Genomic DNA, 20,929 nt, shown 5'->3' with positions numbered 1-20,929 from the left:
AAAGACATGTTCAGGGCGTGAACCAGTGTCATGAACAAGGGGAACATGAGCATGGGGTGGGGATGAGGGACCCGCATGGGCCAAAGGACAGTCACCAGCCACATGTGGCTACTGAGCACGCGACATGTGGCCAGTCTAAACTGAGATGTGTTCATCAGAATTCAAAGGCTTAGAAAGAAAACAAGATATTAAAGTACCTTAATAATTCTTGTTGATTACCAGTACATGTAGAAAGGATCATGTTTTGGATAACACCGGGTTAAACAAAACATTATTAAAATGAATTTTACCTGTTTTCTTATTACTTTTTAAAATGCAGCTGCTAGAAAATTTCAAATTACATGTGTGGGTCGCATTATACTGTGAGTCGGCAGCACTGTTCTAGAAGGACATTTAACCTGAGTTTGGAGGGAAAAAATCAGGGAGCGCTTCCTGAAGGAGGTTTCATCGAAGTTAATAAAAGAAAATCGGAATTTACTGAGCAGCTCACCACATGCCTGCAACTTTCTATATATTTTCTAACTTTATCCTTAATAACGGAACTGCTGGTATTTTATTTCTATTTTACAACCAAGGTTTCCAGTTCTAGGAAAGGTTTAGCTCTTTGCCCCAGATTTCACTGTAATTAGCAGTAAAGGTAGAAAAAAAAACCCTTCTCCCCCAGATCTGCAGGCCGACTCTGCCACTGGGAAGAGATGGGGGACGGGAGGCAGGCAGAGAGGGCTTGTGCCGACACCCATCCCCAGCCAGGCTCCCCCACAGAAAACCCGAGAACAAGCTGGGGCTTTGTTTCAGCTCTAGCCATGCCAACAAGGTTAAACCCAATGGGCTGAGAAGCTTCTGGAATTATGTAATTTACAAAAATAAAATTAAAAAAAAATCAAATTATGTAGAGGCCTCTTATAATTGAGGGTAATTTAGGAAATAACTTCCGAACATGGCAGATTTTACAGCTGTGTTACCATTTGGAAATTGCCCAGGTCGTTTGGTCACCGAATGCCCTTCTCTCATTGAAACGTGCCAGATGATATTCACGCAGACGGACACGGAGCTTACTCTGCAGATTTGAATACACTGGGTCACATGAGGCTTCCTGACACAGAACAACTGCCTACAAAGACAGCCTGAATGAACGTGGATCCATCGATGAGATCAATGACATCACATTAACACGGCCCAGAGACGAGTCTTACTTAACAGCCATTACTCAGGCACTTAGCTAGGTGCTGGGGGTATGACAAACCAACCAGAGGAGGCCTTTAAAACTTAACAGCTGTCTCTGCCCATTTCCACACACACACACACACACGCACACGCACACGCACACGCACACGCACACGCACCCATGGCCTTATAAATCAGCGCATCAAGCTTACTAATAACAATCTACCAGACAGAAAGCATCAAGCAACGTTTTTAGGAAGTGCTCACAATGACTAGCTAGTAGCTTCCAGGCAAGAGGGAATCATCTATCTTATTATTTTTCAACAAAATTCCAAGTGCGCATCTGCAAAATGTCTGAGCCTGCGGTACAGGGCACAGCCTGGCCCCGACCTGGTAAGACAAGTCCCAGGTTACCAGACTCAGCTCCTTAACGGCGGCTGGTTAACACCACCTCTGCCCTTGGCACTGTCCTAGGTGCTTTTAGACATGATGTAGAATCTCACAAACCTGCAGGCCTGGCCTCTCTCTCCTATTTCACCGCTCAGGAAACCAAGGTTTGGGAGGCTAAGGAATTGCCCCAGGTCACACACCTGGGCTAGGTTCCCCCACTTCCTTTGAGCATCCAACCCTTTCCTCTGACCCAGATCATGCCTGACTCTGGAGTCCCCATCTGTCCTGGCTTGATTAGAAATCCGACCGGGTCACCTTCCCAGCTTCAAGAACAATGGAGCCACTGGCCACGGTGAAAGAGGCCGCTCACCGCCCTTGGTTTTTGAAATGGGCTTTGCTCGTCTATTGTAATTTGCAATTAATAATGAAGCATTTTCCCAAGTGCTGTGTGTAAGATCAAGTTAATGTAATATTTCATCTTTGCCAGCCAGCTGCCGTTCTGCCAGGCTGACAGTAAGTAATATCTCTGCATAGGGAGCCAGTCCACAACTAAATCAATTAATCCCTCTTCGGCTGGTAGGCAGCTGTTGGGTCAAAGCAAGATAATTAGACAGACTCGTCATTTACCAGGTGGTTGGTAATGAAGGGATTAATTGACCAGAGTTGGGGCTGGACAATGTCTGCGCTTTCTTGCCGTCCCCAGTGCATATGACCATTCAGCAGCGTTCTTCCTCAATGACAATTCAAAGGGCAGAGGGCCCTTCTTCCTTCTCAGAAGCGCCCATCAGACACCTGGCAGTCTGGGGCTTCTTCCTCACAGGACCATGAGCCGAGTGGCTCAAGTGTCTTCACGCAGGGATCCTCCCTGTCTGGGGCTCTCTGCTTGGGTTTGTCCACAAAACACTGACTCCCGTGCTCAGGGCGTTGACCCACACACCTTTCCCAATGTGATCCCCACCCTAGTGAACGAGGCCTACACACAAAACTGGCCTGGGGGCTTCCAGCAGAAATGGCCATGAACAACCTCAGGGCACGTGCCTTGAGCTGCTTTTCACGTAACGGGTTATGTGAGAATCAACCATTTCTAGAAGGGGAGGGGCCCTTTCAGCCATTCCCGTCCAGAGCTCCAGAACTCCGCTGCCCATCGGGATCTCCTAGGGAACTTGGAGAAATACTGACATCTGGTCCTATCCCAGGCCAACCAGTACAATCAGAACCTCTGGGGGAGGCCTGGGCTCTGACATTTGCTCAAGGCTCCCTGAGTGTCCTAATGTGCAGGGGGGTTGAGAACCACAATCTAGTCCACACCCTTCATCTTATAGACGAGGGCATGCAGGGGCCAGGGGGCACGGCCTGCCTTGGAGCAGCCCTGCGGTTAACAAGAGGCCGAGTCAGAAGCAGAAGCTGGTCCATAAGTTGCACACTCTCATCTGTGGGCTCCTTGGGGCCTCCAACCTGATGGCGGATAAAGACCAAACCTTCCGGAACGGTGGACAAGCCCTGTCCACCTGCACCGACCTCCTTTCTGGCCTCGTCTCCAGCCAGCTCCCAACTCCAGCCACAAACTCCGCACTGTTCTCTGAATGTGCCATGGGCTGTCCCCACGGCCGTCCTTGTGCCTGCTGTTCCTTCCCTCTGTGATGCTGTTCCCTCTTCTCTGTCAGGTGAAGTCTGATGTGTTTTCAAAGGCCTGGCTCAAATGCCACCTCCTCCATAGTGCCTCCCGCTGTGCCCTGCATCTCGAAGGGTTAACTGCTCACGCCTGATTGTCCCCTAACTTTGCTGAAAGCCTCTCACACAGCACGTATCATATCCTATTACCTAAGTGCCTCTCTTCCCCATGTCTTCTTCCTCTGTTTATTCTACAAATGCCTGTAGGAGGTGCATCTTTTGGCAAGTGTTGCTGAGAAACTATTTAGGTTGGGACGAGAAGAGTTCCCTAGCTTTTATCAATTTAAAACCTTTCAATGGATAGAGCATCGGCCTGCGGACTGAGGAGTCCCAGGTTCAATTCCAGTCAGGGGCACATGCCCGGGTTGCGGGCTTGGTCCCCAGAATGGGGCATGCAGGAGGCAGTCGATTGGTGATTCTCTCTCATCATTGAAGTTTCTATCTCTCTCTCCCCCCTCCCTTTCTCTCTGAAATCAATAAAAATATATTAAAAAACAAACAAAAAAAATTGCTTAAAACCTTCAACCGAATCAAAGACCTCGGCTTCCAAAGTTCACGAAGGTGTGCTGTCCCATAGCAGGGTTCTTGGGGGTGATGCCTGCTTAGTGTGGCTCCAGCCAGCAGACAAAGTTCTCTCCAAATATCAGGTTCAATAAGCAAAACACCAATTTGCAATTGTTTATTGGACGACATCCCATCCCATCCCATCCCATGAGCCTTGGCCCTGGCTTTGGGAATCTGCAACTATCCTGGGCACATCCCAGGTCTCAGCTTAGTCGGAGGCGGGGGGGGGGGGCGGGGGTTCAGGGTGAGTGCAGAAAGCGCCTCCAGGAAGCATTTTTGTCCACCCAGGAAAGATAGTGATCAGCTCTGACCTTCCTACAATCCCCCCAGGTTGGGTAGACCCAGCCTTACCATTTAGAAGCTGAGAGATCCTAGCAAATAACTCAGCCCTTCTGAGCCTCAGTTAACTTATCTGAAAATGGGGTTATCCGATACCTTCCCTTTAGGGTTGTTGTGAAAACTCAATGAGAGATGTATGAATAACGCCTAGAATAGTCACTGAGATGCTTTATCTATTCAATGAATAGTACCTTTCTCCCTCTCTTTTTTCTTTCGTCCCTACCTTCCTTCTCTCTCTCCCTCTTTCCATCTTTCCTCCTGGGGCCTACCTTATGGAGAAGTAAATTTACTTTAACACATTGAAGAATGGACCAGTAAGGGTCCGATTTTATTATTTTGTAATAAAACACTGACTGGTCCTCAGAGACCCCTAGCAACGCCTGTAGACCAGCGAGCCTCGTGCAAGCCTCCTGGCTCAGTGCTTATGAATTCCTGGTCAGCCCGGGGCTGTGCATCTGTCTTCCCGAACGTGGTAATCACAGAGCCAGTATAAATGCTAAAGAAAGAACCAGGCAGGGCAGGGCTGAACCACATGAGTGATGCTGTGAAGACTTCAGGGAACCCGCGAGAGGACCAGGAGGTGGGCGAGGCAGGAGGACAAGCTGTCTCGCCCTCGCTGGCATTTAGGGACAATTATGCCCTATTAATGGCTGACATCGGAGCTCTGCCCTGCAGCTGAGCTGAGCCAGGGCGGCCCACAGATGTGCGCGGCCCACAAATATGCACTTGGAAACTCCTGAACTTTCAGTGACTTGACGCCAGCTGATCCGATCGGCAATTACGTTTTATTTTTGGGGCCAGGGAGGCAGCAGAGAACCGGGAAAATTATAAGACATCAGAGTGCAGTTTTTCTAAGAATATCAACTACAAACATTTTTAACCGATTGTTGTTTCAATGGTTAGAGGCTTGCAAGGCACTAAAATAAGAAACCTTGGACACTAAAATCAGATTATAGCCAATTTTCCCGAGAGGTTTTCAGCTTTTGTCCAACAAAAATCTGCGTGCTTTTTTTTTTTTTTTTTGAGGGGACAAGGAATAATTCCTGCCAAGACAAGTTTGCTGGGGACAGTGAGCACAGCATAGAGATAAACAGATGTGTCGTTTGCTCTGGGTTTGAATCTTGACTCTGCTTCTTCCTCGCTCTGTGACCTTGGACACACTGTATGACCTTCCCGGCTCCAGTCCTCCCATGCATAAGATGAGGGTGTAATCCCTAGCTTGGGGCTTATTATAAGCACTGGATGAAATGTTCATAAGCATCTGGCCTATGGCATCAGTACACAGTAACAAGACGGTGCCTTCTTGCCGTAATGTTGGTTTCTTATCGTCTGAAATAAACGGTCCCTGTTCTCACCACCATCTGTCGAACGCAAATAACCAATCAGCATCAAAAGGGGACACGGGTCTCCAGGAGCAGTTTGGTTTCTAGCAATTGTGGGGGTTGTCCTCTGCCTCTGTGATAACATCAATCCAGGCTGAGCAACTCCAACCGCTTGGCTGGTAGGAAAATGCAAGAAACCAGCAACCGGGCCTGATCAGGTGCAAAGCTGCAAGTGCCTCGTGGACACAAAACCTAACTGAACTCAGCAGGAATGCTCACTCGCTTCTCTTCCCTTAGTGCCCCAGGGCAGCCCAAAGGAGCACCAACGGTTTCTCCAAGAAGCGCCATGGACTGACCTTGTGTGGGAATGGAACATAATTGCAGCTTGTAAAGGAAACCAGCCTAAGGAAAAACATCCCGGGACAACATCCCGAGGAAACAGGGCGATCTTCCTGCAGGGACACTTTCCTGGTTACCAGCAACAGGGGCCAGACAGCTTGCCCTTGGCATTCTTGATGGAGGGGGGTGACTCACCCACCTACGCCCTCACAGATGCTCCCAGAGCCGCCTCTCCAGCCCCATTTTCCCTCCCAGGTCCAGGGCTACGGCTGCTAAATGAGCATCTCACCCACACAACACTCCCAGCACCACCGACGTGAGAGATGGACGCTACCCAGGAGGATTCTCTCGCCTTTGATTGGTTTACTTGCCCGGCAACTCACTCATGTCAGCCTTGGGATGGAACCGGATGTGGAAGGCTAACCACACGCACTGCTCACCCTTTTGTGCCCAGCGCCTGGCACTGAGCTGCACAGAGTGGATACTTGTAAGAGCAGATGAAGGAGTGAGTGAGTGAATAAATCTGGGGATGAACAAACTCCGTAAGAGGCACCGAGGAAGGCATATCTTCTCATGTAAACCTGCAATGCTGGTATTTTTATTTTTAATATTTTTATTAATTTCAGAGAAGAAGGGAGAGGGAGAGAGAGAGAGAGAGAAACATCAATGATGAGAGAGAATCAGTGGTCGGCTGCCTCCTACACATCCCACACTGGGGATCGAGCCCACCACCCAGCCATGTGCCCTGATCAGAAATCAAACTGTGACCTCCTGGTTCATAGGGCGACACTCAACCACTGAGCCACACCGGCCGGGCAAGGTGGTATTTTGAGGACCATGTTATAAACGCAGGAAAGCGGCCTCAGAGGGGTAGGGTGTCTTGCCCACATTCACATAGCTAATAAGTGAGGAAACCATTCTTTGAACCTGGTCTGACTCTAAAGTCAAGACTTCCAACACGGAATCCATCCTCACGACCATGGCACTGATGAATCATATTTACACAGCCTCTGACACATCCGAGTTACTTCACCCTCCCGACATCCCAGGGAGACGGGAAAATGAGCCTAAAGGAGCACTCACTGTGCATCCAAGGTTGCACCACCAGTTGGTGAGGTAGGAACTTGAACCCGGACCTTCATTTTTCAATCACAGATATTTGGGGGCATCTGCTATAGGCCAGGCCCTGCGTTAGGGCTGGGGACACAGCAGTGAACAGCACAGACAAAGCCGTGGACTTCCTCTCCAGAGGAACATCTACTTCAGACAGAGGCTCTTCCCATGATACCATATGTTGCCCATAACATTTCCTCAGGAAAGCAGCAGTGCTCTGGCAGTTTGGTTTGAAGGTGGAATGATCTGAGAACAGAGGATGGCAACATAAAGAGGGGAGGGGCTTGCATCTCGGTTGCTTGTGCTGTTTTCAATGTGGCCGACCAGAAACCCTGCCCTTTGTCGAAGCTGGCTCTGCCTCTTCCTAAGAACAGAGAACGGACCAGGAGACGTGCCTGCTATACTCCAATTATTTGGGCACCAAACAAAACCCGAATATCAAGCTCCCAATAAAGGAAGCCCCCGTTTGCAGCGGCCTAGCCCACCTGGCCCGGTCCCACCGAGCTCCGAGGGGTTGGGAGGGAGGGGCTGACGGAGGAGGGCATTGACCTGGCTAGGCCACCTGTGATGATCAACCTCAGGAGCCCACTGTTCCAGAAGGAAGTGCAGGTGAGAGACAGGGAAGAGATGTGGGATCTGAACATCCACAGATCATCTCTTTGCAAAACTTCTGGAAGTCCAGTACCTTCGAGGACCAAGCAATGTTGGCCTCCACCAAACAACTTGGTCCACAGACACACTGAGTTAAGAATTTGATATAAAATAAAGCGCAGAGACTATGGCCAAAGCAGTAATTTTTTTTCCCTTTCGTAACAGCGATCGAAGGTCAGCGGACGGGCCACTAATTGTTCACTCAGCAGTTCTCAGCGTCAAGTGCTAATTAACGTTCCCACAAAAGGACCAGCCTCGGAGCCTCGTCAAGGCCCACGTGCATCATGGTGACCGGGACTCCTCCCTCTGCTCCCAGATCTCCACGAAGAACACTTCTCCGCGGTTGGAGCGTATTTTTGCTCAGAGGAACGCTTTTCATAATCAAGTCCAATTTATGCCGTGACAGTCACTTAGCAAAAGTCCCCCCCACACAGGGCGTCCTGCCAAAATGGCACAGTGAGGTGGAACTCTTGGGGCGTTCCTGGGCTTTAATAATCACGTTCACCCCCCATGTGTACCTTCTTTGGGGGTGCCAAAGGGGAGGCTGCACAGCCCGCCAGCTCTGCCATTTGAGTCCCACTGCCGGCACCCGTGCGGATCTCGGGGGCTCACTCCAGCACGACCCCATGGAAGTATCTAATTCTAACCATTGTACAGAGAATGGGTGACCCCGAAAGCAACCATTGAAGGTAAAACGCCAGGTAGTGCAAGGAAGTTTCAAATCCCCAAAAAGCATAAAATGTCAGAGCTTTTCATCGCGCCCCCCAACCCCTCCCCCCCCGCCCCCCAAATCGATGCACGGAGACAACAGGGAAGCTCCCAGGGCTTACCTGGGTCGGGTTGTAGAGTTCCTGCAGGGGGCTTCGAGACCCCTTCCGGCAACAGATGTCCACGCCAAAGGGGTTCCTCCGCATGACTGAGGAGAGAAAGTGAAGGCTCATCAGAAATGAGCAACGAACGTTTGTTGTCTGACAAAGGAAAAGGCACGGGGGAGGGAAGAAGAAACAGGTGGGAAGGAGGACAGATAAGCGACCCTAGCACAGCTGTACCTTCCATGGCACTGGGACCACCCTGCCTGCCTCCCCAACATCCAGGCACCTCCACACCCGCTGGGGCAGAGATAATGCTGCAAGTTCTTCCCAGCAAATATCAAGACAACGACACAGGCCTCGAAAACACTGAAATGAAGCTACTTACAAAAGACGCTGTGAAGGCTGTTCTAAGACAGTGAGTTATACCAGCACCAGCCTTGGTGACCACAGCCTCCTCCCTCAACAGTCAGCCAGAACCTCTTGCTCCTGGTCCCCAAGGCATCCGGTCCCCAGAACAGTACCGTGCCCCCCCCCCTCCGAACCCCCAGGAGGGCTCTTCCCACAGAATGTGTCAGGGGCCTGGCCTCCCCAAAGCCTCTGGTAAATGAGGTTGTTTTTTCGTGAAAATAGTGGCTGGAGGCAGAAAGGAAGAGCGTGTATGGTTCCAGGCAGACACGGGTGGCACGTACAATGAACAAAAGAGGGGAATTAAGTGAACTTCTCAAAAGCCCAACATCGAGAACTATTTTTTAAATGGAAAAGATGCTTTCTGGTTTCATTCTTCTTGTTCTCAAACACCCTCACTCGGTGCAGCCCCTCCTAGTTAGCCGTTTGATAATCATTTGTTGGAGGGAGGGCGGGAAATGAATGAATAAACAAGAGCCTTCTTCTCATGTAGGAGGCGATTTTCTTGTGCACGGACATGGTGGGGGCATGATGGGAACGAGCAAAGCAGGTCCTTTCACAGCCTAAACATTCCACCCCTACAGAGCGGCAGCAGGACATTCTCCGCAGCAGACAGCCTGGGTTTGGATCCTGGCTCTACCGCTCACCAGCTGTGTGACCTTAGGCAAGATGCCGAACCTTTCTGTGCTTCTGTTTCTTCGTCTGTAAAACGGGGATGAGAAAAGTGAAACCAGAAAAGTCGGCATACATGCTATCTGTCACTACCAGAACCAGTAAGTCAAGGCAAGGGTTGCATCTTTATGGGGGCTTTATTCAGGAGGCCGGTGATCTGAGAGGATGGTGGCATATGTACCCTAAAAGACTATCTTACATCTCATCTCAAGCCAACCCTTTTTATAAAGAGAAGGAAGATGTAGGGGAAGGGTTTGGAATTCAGGGGAAAAGGTTAATCAGATAAAAGCTACAATGGGGTGATTTTCCGAGCATCCCTTCATCAGCTGACCGGTGACTCTTTATCTGCATCCTGAGCACAATGGCTCAGACCCTGTCTTGGTCGCTGCAGTCTTCCTGGGGCACAAAGGTCGAATCCCTTGTGGGTCTCCTCAAGTCAGGCCAGGTCCAGTCAGACATTCCAGTCCCTGGAACAATAGCTTTCTACATGCACCAGTTCCCAAGCCTATTAACTACATCACTAAAGCTAACCATCTTTAACCGCTTGAGTTCTCCATCAAAGGGACGTGGCTCCCTGGGTCGGTTGTGAGGATTAAATGAGTTACTACTATATGCAGAATGCTTAAACTGGGTGGCGGCAAAAAAAGAAAAGTGTGTGTGTTAGAAATTTCTGAAGCTACTGGAGATCATAAACTAGATTTGTACATACTATATGACAAAAATCACTCCCCCTGTTCTTGGGAGGGGATGTGGGAACTTCTCCATGCTTGAGCCATCGAGTGAGCTGATGAGAAGTTACCAGACCTCAAGCCGGGCTCCGGATTCTCTGCCAGGAAAGCCACACAGGCCAACCTGAGGTCCACAAGGTGAGGGAAGCCATCTCCAGTAGCCGATTCCTTCTGGAAGGTCTCCGGGTGAACCCACTCCTCCTGCAATTCTCCTTGGACTTGCCACTTTGAGCCACATAGAAACCCCGAGGGTAAGCCATCAACTCCGGGACACTCCAAGCTGCCTTTTCTCTCTCCTCCCTTCCCTCCGAGAGCCAGGCCAGCAAATTTCTCTACTAAGGGCCAGACGATGTTTTGGCTTTGTGCCTTACGGTCTCTGTCGTCACTTCTCCACTGGGCCACGCAGAAATGAATGGGCGTGGCTGTGCGCCAGGACTTCATTGATGGACACTGAATTCCATCTCATTTGCTCATGTCAGGAAAGATGATTTTTCTTTTGATTTCTTTTAACCATTTCACAAAAGTAAGTGATGGGCCAGATGTGGCCCCCAGGCTGCAGTTTGCTGGCCCCTGCCCTAGAGAAGGCCCCTAGGTATTCTTGGGGTCAGCAGTGTGATCCCCAGCACACCGCCGTGGCCTACAGCCCTCTCTGGGCAGGAGGCGATCTGCACGCAACTGTCCGCACATAAAAGCCATTAGAATTTGATTAGGCTGATGGGGAAACACTGGTCCTTTGTTCCTCCACGGTTGCCTCGAGAAGAGGGGGGAAAAAATCCATGTTGTGTTTTTCTTTAATTTACTACTTCATTTTTCATTTCCACCCAAAACGAGGTAAACTGTTAAATGCACACGAGTTGCCCTTGGTGCACAATGACATAGCAACACTTCGGAGGAGAAAAAAACAGCCATAAAGCTTGTAAAATTATGCCCACGCCATGCAAGATTAAACTCTCCCCATGGCGGCAGACCGGCTGGCCGAGACCTGTGGCTGCGGGACCGCCACGGAGAGAACCCCAGCGTGCAATCCATTAAAAGTCAGCTTTTATGGGGGGCAGTATTATTTAATTGGTTTATTTTTCTAATACAAGGCCTTTAAAATGCTTTGACCGTGTGGGGCCTGCAACACGGGTCCTTTCCCGAGGCCGCCTGCCCTCGGCGGCTCCTGCAGCCCTGCCCAGACTTTGCCAGGCGCCGTGTGAAGCAGCTTTGGCACCCCAGGCCACAGAAGCCAAAGGGGCCCTGTGTGCTTTTTATGGGAATGATCACAATCCCACCATTTATGGGGCGCTCACTGTGTGCCGGGCAATTGGTGAAGCGTGACCCTTCACACAGTGAAGGAAGTACCTGCGTGTTACAGATCACCTCCTAAACTTCAGGAACTTGACCAAGATCAAGGCCACGTGGGTGGAAAGCTGCCAAGCTGAGACTCAAACCTGACTACGGGACTCTTCATATCCAATGACAGGACCTACTGCAGGCCCAGGAGACACAGGAAGGGCTGCCAGTTACGCACTTCGATGTGAGTCTATCGATCCTGCGTGTGTCTTAGGGAAAAAGGCATCTCAGGGGACTGAGCAACCAGTACACACAGACGGTGGCATTTAACACTCAGAGAGCGTTCAGGTCACACCAAGAAGTCACACATTTAATCAGCACAACAGTCCCATGGGGTGGGCACCACGACTGTCCCCACTTCACAGGTGGCAATACTGAGCCACTTAGGTAATGTGCCTAGATCTCAAGACGAGTAAGAGGGGAAGACAGGATTCTCGCACAGGCAGCCTCTGTTCTCAGGTGCGACACTGGACCAATGTCAAGTGCCCAGTCCACCACGTCTCAATAGTTTCTTCCTAGCCCAAGACCTGGTTGGCTGGCCACTTCTAGGACAGGTGATTTAAAAGGTAATCCAGTGTTATAGGATTCATCAAAATGAAGTGAGAGGACGGCCAAACTATTAGTTAATAGTTACTACACGCACTTATTCTTCGACTAATTCTTAACAAGCACCTACTATGTGCCAGGCACTAGGTATGGAGGGGGATACTGGTCCTCCCCATCTTATTCATGCTGTTTCTCTGGTGCTTGGCACACAGTAGGTACTCAAAGAAGTTTGTGAATGATCTAGGATGTAAGGCTTCCTTTACGCCCAGTGGACAGCTTGTTTCCTGCTATCTATCTATGGAGGAAACTTCCAGTCGCATGAGGATGCTGTTACTTTTTTCCCTTTGAAAATGAAAGGTTTGATGATCCAGAGCCCTAGGAAAGGAATCCCTGAGGACATTTAACGGTGTCCACCCACCACCACGAGTTCTATTTAGCAGCAACACTTGCTTTCTCCTTTTGAAACTCGACTCAATGAAATTCAAGACTGTTTTTGGAAGAGTCTAATTAGCTCCATTTACAGTATGATTTCTTGGAACCAGGAACAGTTGTGTGTATTTCAAACACAGACATGAAGCTAAATTTAAAATGAAGCCCCTCGTGTTTGTTTCACTATGGTGACGAGCACGTTGGTTTTAAGGAAACGCTTCACTCCCGGTGAGCTGAGAGCCCATGATGGAAAGTCCGCCGGAGACAACAGAGTGGGGCCCACTCATTCTGGGGGCGGCTCCCCATGACCCTGCCCGTGCTGCTGGGGCAGAAGGGAGCAGCGGCTGCACAGCTCATTCAGGTCTACAGACACAGAACGGAAATGCTGTGGGACTCAGGGTGGGAACTTGCCGTTGATACATTTCATAAAACCAATTCTGAGGGCTGGAACTCAGGTCTTTTTTTTTTAACTTAAAAAATCTTTATTGTTCAGATTATTACAATTGTTCCTCTTTCCCCCCCCCCATAGCTCCCCTCCACCTGGTTCCCACCCCGCCCTCTGCCCTTACCTCCCCCCACCCCCGTCCTCATCCATAGGTGTATGATTTTTGTTCAGTCTCTTCCCACACCCCCCACACCCCTTTTCCCCCCGAGAATTGTCAGTCCACTCCCTTTCTATGCCCCTGATTCTATTATATTCACCAGTTTATTCTGTTCATCAGATTTTTTATTCACTTGATTTTTAGATTCACTTGTTGATAGACATGTATTTGTTGTTCATAATTTTTATCTTTACCTTTTTCTTCTTCTTCCTCTTCTTAAAGAATACCTTTCAGCATTTCATATAATACTGGTTTGGCGGTGATGAATTCCTTTAGCTTTTTCTTATCTGTGAAGCTGTTTATCTGACTTTCAATTCTTAATGATAGCTTTGCTGGGTAGAGTAATCTTGGTTGTAGGTTCTTGCTATTCATCACTTTGAATATTTCTTGCCACTCCTGTCTGGCCTGCATAGTTTCTGTTGAGAAATCAGCTGACAATCGTAGGGGTGCTCCCTTGTAGGTAATTAACTGTTTTTCTCTTGCTGTTTTTAATATTCTCTCTTTCTCTTTTGCTCTTGGCATTTTAATTATGTGTCTTGGTGTGGTCCTCTTTGGATTCCTTTTGTTTGGGGTTCTCTGCGCTTTCTGGACTTCTAAGTCTATTTCTTTCACCAGGTGGGGGAAGTTTTTGGTCATTATTTCTTCAAATAGGTTTTCAGTATCTTGCTCTCTCTCTTCTTCTGGCACCCCCATAATTCGGATGTTGGTACACTTGAGGTTGTCCCAGAGGCTCCTTACACTATCTTCAAATTTTTGGATTCTTTTTTCTTTTTGCTTTTCTGGCTGAGTGTTTTTTGCTTCTTTGTATTTCAAATCTTTGACTTGATTCTTGCGTTCCTCTAGTCTGCAGTTGGGTCTCTGTATTGTATAATATTTTTTATTTCAGTCAGTATATGTTTAATTTCTAGTTGGTCCTTTTTCATATCCTAGAGAGTCTCGCTAAATTTATCAGCCTTTTCTAGGAAATTCTTGAAAAACCTTGTAACCGTGGTTTTGAACTCTATATCCAGTCGTTTGCTTTCCTCCATTTCTTTCATTTGTGATCTGTTTCTTTGTCTCCGCATTTTCGCTGCTTCCCTGAGTTGGTGGAGAAACTTTGTGTGGGAGGTGTCCTATAGGGCCCAGTGGGTTGGCCTCCCAGTTACCTGAGGTGGACACTCTTGGTGCACCCCTTTGTGGACTGTGTGCACAGCCTTGTTGTAGTTAAGTCTTGATTGTTGTTGGTATCACTGGGAGGAATTGACCTCCAAGCCAATTGGCTGTGAGGATCAGCTGTGTCTATGCTGGGAGAACTTCTGTGCTGGAGACACCCTTATGGGACAAGACTTGCAAAATTGCAAAAGCCTCTGTGCTCAGCTTGGATGGGACGGAGTTTCAGGGCGGAGCCGACAACCTTGGCTTCCCGTCAGCCCTGCCCTATGAGGCCCCTGGGTCTCAGTGTCCCTCGGTAATCGCTGCAAGCACCTCTGAGAGTTAGCCACCCTCAAGTTTCGCCCACTGCCAGACAGTCCAGTTTCTCCCCGAATGAGTCTGGGTTCCCAGAAACTCACCCGGAACTGGAGTTCAGCACAGTCAGGAGCTTCCGTCTCCCTCCCGCTTTAGAAAGCCAGCCACACACTCAGCCACCCGTGCACTCAGCCGCCCGAGCGCGCGTCTCTACCTCAGCCTTTTGCAGCTCCTCTGAGTCTCAACGTGCTTTCCTCTTTCCTTCTAGTTGCAGTATTTCCACTCAAACAGCTTTCCTGTGGTTCTGGATGGTGTCCATTTTGTCTTTTAGTTGTAGTTTTGAAATTGTTGTGCGAGGCAGCAGTTTAGGTGGTTACCTATGCCGCCATCTTGGTTTCTCTCCTGGATCTCAGGTCTTATAAAATACAGCAATTGTTAATAATAATCATCATGAGAAATACACATTGATTGAGAATTTACCATGTGCTTGAGATGCCTGACACAATGCTAAGCCTGCCTTTATTTTTCACATTGCTTCCTTTAATTCTCATAAAAATCCCGTTAGAAATAATGAATAATATCCCTTATCCCCACTTTATTTATGTACATATATATTTTTAAAATATCTTTATTGATTTTTTTTATAGAGAGAGTAAGGGAGAGGGCGAGAGAGAAATATTGATTTGAGAGAGAAACACTAATTGGTTGCCTCCTATACACACCCCGACCAGGGATCAAACCTGCAATCTTGGGTATGTGCCCTGACCGGGATCGAACCGGCAACCTTTCCATGCATGGGATGATGCTCAGTTAATTGAGCCACACCAGCCAGGGCTATTTATATTTTTGATGCTTCATTTTTTTATTTCCCCTCTGCCCTCTTACCCCCACTCCTGATGATGGTTGTACCCATTTGAGCACAAAAACTCCGAGAGATTAAGTTGCCCAAAATGACAGAGCCAGCAAATGGCAGAGAAAGAAGCAAATTCCAACCTAGGCCTATCTGTTTCTCAAATCAGTGATTCTTTTTTAAAAATATGTTTTTATTGATTTCAGAGAGGAAGGAAGACGGAGAGAGAGAGAAACATCAATGATGAGAGAGAATCATTGATCGGCTACCTCCTGCACGCCCTACACTGGGGATTGAGCCCACAACCCAGGCATGTGCCCTGACTGGGAATCGAACACGTGACCTCCTGGTTCATAGGTCAACGCTCAACCACTGAGCCATGCCGGCCGGGCTAGAATATCAGTGGTCTTGATGTTTTTTTCACTTAGCACTCCCACCACAAAAACCAGTGTTCTCACTTCCCTCAACATTCAAAGTGAAGCTGCCTGGACTGAGTCACACAGGTCCAAATGCTCTCCACCCCTGTCCCTGGCAAAACAGCTCTGACACCCAGCTGACTTCAGGCATTTCCAAGTCTGATTTCCTAACAGCCTGGCACGGGTCCCCCTCTTCCCCACGCTCTGAGAGTCCGGAGAGGCGCTGTAATTACAGAGATGTTTTCTCCAAATGCACAGACTCCTGCCGTCCAGCATAGTCTAGTCCATCTGTCACAGGGCGCTGAGATGGGCAGTGTCCCAGTCAAGCTCAGCAGGTTAGAAGAAGGGTGAGTCATACCCAGCTTGCTCCGAGGGAGCCACTTCTGTAAGGACAGGCCACTCGGCTTTGTAACCCTGGGACCACAGCCTGCCCCGAGAGGCACTGTGTCACAGCTCTCCCCACCCCCTCTGGAGGTCACCCTACTGAATGAAGCTAGAGTGGCCGACTGTCCTGGTTTGCCTGGCGCTGAGGACATTCCCAGGACGGGGCACTTTCAGGGCTGAAACCAGGAAAGTCCCAGGCAAACTGGGTCACCAGGCAGCGCCCTTTGGAATGAGAAGACGCAGGACTGAATTAACCTGGTTTCACTATTAACTCATCTTGGGACACTGAGTCAATGTCCAAATCGCTGAATGCAGTCATCATGCCTATATCGGAGGGTGGTTATGGGAATTCTATGGAAATGTAAAACAGCCTGATACATGGCACCCAAAACCGCCCATGTGAAATGTCACAGGCCTGGATCCTGCCCCCAGCTCCACCACCGAACCAAGAGCCTCACCCCGGGCCTTAGCTTTCTCCTTGGTCGGGCGAAGAGGTAAAACCAGGTGATCTCTAAGTCCCTTCCAACTCGAAATTCCTAATTCGTAAGCACAGAGCAGTGGCTCTCCCCCGAGAAACACGGATACACAGCCCTGGAGAAGCGCTGGGGGCGGGGCAGTTGAGTGTGAGGGGCCGGGGTGGGGGGTTGGGGCGGAGCAGTTAAGCAGTAACAGGGGAAGGAGGGAGAGAAGAGTGTAGGGCCCGAAGAGGATGTAAAAGGAAAGACAAATCCTGGCTGTGAAACAGATGTGCCATCCATGTCTCCCCAGCTTAACAATCCATGACCAAAGGCTGAAGGCCGGCATCCTGGTTGGAATGACTAGGGTTTTCATATGGAAAAAATGCCATCTATTTATAATAGTAATAACTATAGGGACTCCCTTCTCCCCCAAAAAACCTTATAGAAAGCAGAGCTGGTGGCCTCGAGCCCTTGGGGGAGCATGGGCCACAGGGGCCATTCTTGGAACAAAACCCCCTTGTCCCAGTCACCCAGGACTCCAGCCTGACATTCCATTGGAGGGGACGGGGTTAGAAGGTCTCAGAGGAGAAGAACCTCACCCTCCTATCTATCTATCTATCTATCTATCTATCTATCTATCTATCTACCTACCTACCTATCTATCTATTATTTTTAATCCTCACCAAAGGATATTTTTCCATTGATTTTTAGAGAGAGTGGAAGAGAGAGGGAAAGACAGAGAGAAATGTCAATGTAAGAGAAACACATCAATTGGTTGCCTCCTGCATGCCCGGGCTGGAGAGGAGCCAAGGAGGAACGTGCCCTTGATCGGAATCGAACCCAGGACCCTTCGGTCTGCAGGATCACGCTCTATCCACCGAGCCAAACCAGCTAGGGCTGGACCACCTTTTAAAAGCAACGGGAGAGTCTCCCTTTGAGTCACTACGGCTAGAACCTGAATTCTTTGTTCTGGCTCAACCTCTAGAAGGAACAGTCAGAAGAAGAAGAAAAAGGAGAGTGAAGGGAGGGGTCAGGAGGGGCGGGAGGGAGTGATGAAGTGCCAAGGGTTCTTCATGTCACCATAGGGCACAGAACTGGCCCAGTCCTACGTAGCTCTCATAAAGCTGAGTGGGAAAGAGAGGTAAGTCAGTCCTCAGAAACACTACGACATGTTAAGAAATGTTTTCAAGTACTCAGGAACCTGTACCTCTGGGAGATTTAGTCTTTTCCCCCCATTTTAAAAAAATTAAATGTATTGGGGTGACATTGGTTAATAGGAGATTTTCTTTTATTTAAGAAATCTGAGGCATTTTGGACCCAGTGTGTATGTGGGATGCTCTCATGTCTGGATAGGCCCAGGTTTTAGCTTTCCTCGTTTGCGCCTGCCCAGCAAAGAATAAAGAATCGAGACTCAGGTTTGGCCTTTGAAGGGTCCTCATCTCACATCTGACCACCGCCGCTCACTTTCAGAGGAGAAAACGTCCCCACATCAAGACAGAACACGCTTAGAAACGTTCCGTCGCCCCAGACTAAAGCATCTCTTGCCAAAGGGATGCGGCATGATTAAACTGCCAGCAGCGGCGGAATACTAAACTTTGCTTTTTTACTGTCTTGGAAGAGCTTTGCTCAAAGCTTCCCCTTAAGCCCTTCGCTTTTCTGGGGATAAAACGGAGCTAAGCACTCTCATTACTAGACATTTGGTGGGTTTTAATTTTTATTTTCTGGAGTAGATGTGAGAAATGTCAGACTTGAATGAGCAAGTAACACAAAGTACAAGCCCTTTTGCACACTTGGCGGCGGGGGGGGGGGGGGGGGGGGCGGGAAACACCAAAAACTGGGCCCGGGGAGGAGGCAGAATGGCCAAACGTCCCTAGCAGCTGAGCCCCCAGGCCTGTCTTGTGGGCCCCCCTTTCTGCCCTCTGCCTAAGCGCTTAGTGCATAGCAGGTACTCAGCACACTGGTGTCAAATGAATGAAAATAAAACAGGTCAAGTGACCTGAGGGTTTAACGGAAGATATTTTTTTCTGCTAAAGGGTATCAGGGCAAACCACATACTCACAGCAAAAGAACAAAGAAGTTGGCATGCTCTTTCCTATCAGACTTCCTCAAAATTATTCCAAGGGCCTTCTTAGTCAAAGGCGTTAAAACAAAAACATAAAGCAAAACAAACTGAGGCCTTCTTGTGGAACTGCCAGGTGCCTTAAACAACTCTCCATGCACTCGATAAACATTCATCTTTATTCGTGTCTCGCCTCTATTCCTCCCAACCACCTGGAAGTTGGAGGTATCACGCCCATTTTAAAGACAAGGAAACTGAGGCTCAGAGAGGTTGAAGAATTTCCCCAAGGACACAGCTTGTAAGTGGCAGAGCTGGGATCCAAACCCTGCACGCTTTCCACCACTGCTCTGAAAAGAGCCAAGTTTACTGCTTATTTCTAATGTTCAGGCCTGGAAGAGGCCAAGCAAAACGGCCGTGCTGAATGCTGACCCAGCATTCTCCAATTAACCCGGGCCTTTGGGTGCTTTCCGGACATTCACACATCGTGTTCCAGGTGACCTTTCAGGAGCCCCAAAGCACTGAGGTGGGGGCAGGTTCACCCTAAGCTTTCATTAATACCATGATCCAACTTCAATTTTCCAGCTTCCTATTCCTTCCTGCTCACGGTCCCCTGAGCAGGGACAGCCCAGAGCCATTCAAAACCATTTTCAGATAGTTTCTCCTTATTGGAGCCCCTAGAAGCAACGACTAAAGAATACTGAGGGATTTGAGGTTTTATTTCATTTGGGAATAATCTGAACCTAATTATAGCTAAGTTCCATGTCAGTCTCTCCTCCCACTGCAAGCTCCTCAGAGCTCCTGATGCCCAGCCTGGGCGGTGGTTGTAGAAAAAGCAAATTAAACTTTTGGCAGATGAAGGTCAAGGGTATAAATCTGCGAATTAGATGAATGCACTTGGTATAACTCGGGAAGAGAAAAGACACGGTTTCACCTTAAAGCCAGGCAATTTACTGCCACAGCAACCTGCCACGGGGGCGGGACTCTGATACTCAGCTTTGAAATATACTGTCTACATTACAACATTCACCTGCCGGAAAAGACCGGGCCACCAAATACACTCACCAAAACCAGGGCCTCTGCCATCAACGCACTTCCTCTTCTGGATGATTCTAGCAGCCCATCCGCAAAAGAACATGCCTGGAGCAGAGAGGGTGGTGCCTACTTCCAAAAAGCACAGGGTCTCTGCTCAAGTGCAAACCAGCTGTCACTCAGACAGGTGAGTGCAGAATCAGGTGCATCTCGGACAAGAAGGGTCTTTGGAGACAATCTGGTCCGATGCCTCTCACACAAGCAAAGAAAATGAGATGCCCTGTGGCCATTTTATGTAAGGCACTTGAGCATCCGCGGATTTCGGTACCTGGGGGCGGGGGTGTCCTAGAACCAATCCCATGTGGATACCAAGGCACGACTATATATGATTGAAGAAAAGTACGCTCAGAAATGGTTCTGATTAAGCAAGAAAAACGGCAGGATGCAAAACTGAAAAAATGGTCTTTCTGGCCAGTAGGGTTTGCAGGCCACCCCCTGAGAGAGCATGGAGAGGTGAAGGGCGGGTAGGTGCCAGGCATTCGAAGTTAAGGAACCCCAGTCCAATGGAACTCACTGTATAGGTGAAGACGTGGGCATCCAGGAGCTTAAGGGATTCATTCAAAGTCACAGCTGGTTAGAAGCAGAGCTGAAGCTAGAAAGAGGGTCCCCTGACTCCTATCCCTCTCCCCTTTGCACCCAGTTTACACATACTTATACATGTCAATTGAAACAGTTCTTATCTTTACTAGATGCGATGGACTGACATTGACATTTTCTGTTCGCTTCTATTTTTTAAATACTAGTCACAATTCCTTAAACTGATTTCGCAGCCCACCAATGGGGCTGTGACACTCGGTTTATAAACCCCTGACGTGGACATTTTGAAAGAGTCAAGGATAAATGGGTTCATTCAATTTGAGGGTTGTTTATGCGCTGAGTACATTGAATACTGATAAACAGAACTCAAGACTTCCACCCCTACAGTGTCTCCCCCCAGGGTTCCCCATTGTCGTGAATGCCACCCACTGTGCAGACCCAACTCCCAGCAGTCATTCTGGATTCCCGCTCCTTCACCTGCTGTGCTCCGCCCATCAGCACATCTCCGCCCTTCCCACCTGGTCCACGCCACCATCACCTGCCCCAGGGGTCAGGACACTGGTCTCCCTGCTGCCACCTTGGCCTCCCTACTCTACTCCCTATCGGCC

General features: G+C 49.0%; 1 protein-coding gene across 2 annotated transcripts in view; it reads right to left on the bottom strand.

Moving 5' to 3' along the window:
* The window catches only part of CHST11 (carbohydrate sulfotransferase 11), a gene marked incomplete at its 3' end in the record, with an annotated part of 240,621 nt that overhangs the window by 105,759 nt on the left and 113,933 nt on the right, over positions 1-20,929 (bottom strand). For both annotated transcript variants that reach the window (XM_080662898.1, XM_080662899.1), the window contains exon 2: positions 8,384-8,469. In XM_080662898.1, the coding sequence (XP_080519024.1) occupies positions 8,384-8,469 (86 nt within the window). The remainder of the gene's footprint in view (positions 1-8,383; positions 8,470-20,929) is intronic.

The sequence above is a fragment of the Plecotus auritus genome (genome assembly GCF_963455305.1).
Source record: "Plecotus auritus genome assembly, chromosome: 3".
In the NCBI taxonomy this organism is placed as follows: Eukaryota; Metazoa; Chordata; class Mammalia; order Chiroptera; family Vespertilionidae; genus Plecotus; species Plecotus auritus.
Note: the sequence above shows the minus strand (reverse complement) of the source record. Positions and strands in the feature narration are given on the sequence as shown.